General features: G+C 46.7%; 1 protein-coding gene across 1 annotated transcript; it reads left to right on the top strand.

The window, feature by feature from the left end:
- Window positions 1-844: 844 nt before the first annotated feature.
- Window positions 845-1397, top strand: LOC107204301 (histone H3). Its single transcript, XM_015627183.3, has one exon. The coding sequence runs from the start codon at window positions 899-901 to the stop codon at window positions 1307-1309; it is 411 nt and encodes a 136-aa protein (XP_015482669.1). The 5' UTR covers window positions 845-898; the 3' UTR covers window positions 1310-1397.
- Window positions 1398-1757: the final 360 nt, after the last annotated feature.

Genomic DNA, 1757 nt, shown 5'->3' with positions numbered 1-1757 from the left:
GGCTGCACAGTGCGGATCGCCACGGCCGAGCCGAGGAAATAGAGGAGGAAACAGCCTGAAGTTTTCAGTGTGCTGGAAAAGGGGGACGTATGGGACACTCAGGGACAGAAAAGCCAGCAGTTCCCTCCCATGTTTTTAGCGGGACGTTGTTTAATCAGGTGTTCTTCACTTAAAACCTAAAATGCATCTAAAGCTTTGGTTACAAGCTTTTACTCCTAGCCATACCCCTTTGTATCACAACGACTTGAAAAAGTTTACAGATCAGTGGCCTATCAATAATACCCAACAGCCCTAAAGGGTTTTTATTCTTGGGTTGATGTTATTTTACTTAATATCCCTTTTTAATTTTGTATCTTAAGTAGAAATTTTCAAATATAATTTTTTTTCTCATTACACTTTACAAATTTCTCTGGAAGTTCAATGTATCTAAACTAAAATATAAATACTTCCCAGGGAGTATTTTTTCTTGCTAATACTAAACAAATATATCCTGTAGAATAACAGCAAAATTTTCACGCTTAAGAAGTGATAAAGTAACTTATTAGGGCAGATGTAATTATAAGCTTCCATAATGTAAAAAAGCTTTAATCATTACGTGGTTTAACGGTGATTTTAAATTTAGTCAGATAATAACAAGCCTAAGTCTTAGCGGTTCCGCAAGGAATTACAATATACGTTATGGTTTCATACAAGAACACCATGCATTCAGTCAGAAGAAAAGTTGAAAAGAGTAAGCGGGATCTCACAAGGGCGGGAACTTTAAAATTTGAATCCACCAATGAAACGGAGCCCGTACCCGTCAGCCTATCAGAGAAGGCACCGGTGCTATAAATACTCCCCGAACACAAGCAGGATATTACTGCTGTTGGTGCTGATCTGAGATCTTGCCTGAGGAGCGATGGCGCGCACGAAGCAGACGGCGCGTAAGTCGACGGGCGGGAAGGCGCCCCGCAAGCAGCTGGCCACCAAGGCTGCCCGCAAGAGCGCGCCGGCCACGGGCGGCGTCAAGAAGCCGCACCGCTACCGGCCCGGCACGGTGGCGCTGCGCGAGATCCGGCGCTACCAGAAGTCCACGGAGCTGCTGATCCGCAAGCTGCCCTTCCAGCGCCTGGTGCGCGAGATCGCGCAGGACTTCAAGACGGACCTGCGCTTCCAGAGCTCGGCCGTCATGGCGCTGCAGGAGGCCAGCGAGGCTTACCTGGTGGGGCTCTTCGAGGACACCAACCTGTGCGCCATCCACGCCAAGCGCGTCACCATCATGCCCAAGGACATCCAGCTGGCCCGCCGCATCCGCGGAGAGCGCGCATAAGCTTTTCTCAGAACGCTACCATCTGTTTTAAACGAACACAAAGGCTCTTTTAAGAGCCACTACGTGTACAATAAAAAGAGCTGTTACACTATTACGTTTGCAGTAGGTTTCAAGGGACACTAAAGAACTAAACTGAATAGATGAAATCTAATGGGGTGGACGTAGTGTAGCTCTTTGTGTACTTTAACCATCGGGTATAAAGGAAAGAAAGGGTTATGCCTTACCCATTCGTGGAAATAGATTATTCTTTCTAAGTTGTAAAAAAGGATCGAAATAGTGTTAGGAGCGGTCGAAATATCGGAGGAGAAATATCCACCTTGAAACAAATACCAATTTCTTTGTCAAACCCTGTCTCCCATACGTCCCCCTTTTCCAGCACACTGAAAACTTCAGGCTGTTTCCTCCTCTATTTCCTCGGCTCGGCCGTGGCGATCCGCACTGTGCAGCC

The sequence above is a fragment of the Parus major genome, chromosome 1A (assembly GCF_001522545.3).
Source record: "Parus major isolate Abel chromosome 1A, Parus_major1.1, whole genome shotgun sequence".
Lineage (NCBI taxonomy): Eukaryota > Metazoa > Chordata > Aves > Passeriformes > Paridae > Parus > Parus major.
This window is presented reverse-complemented; position numbering and strand designations above follow the sequence as displayed.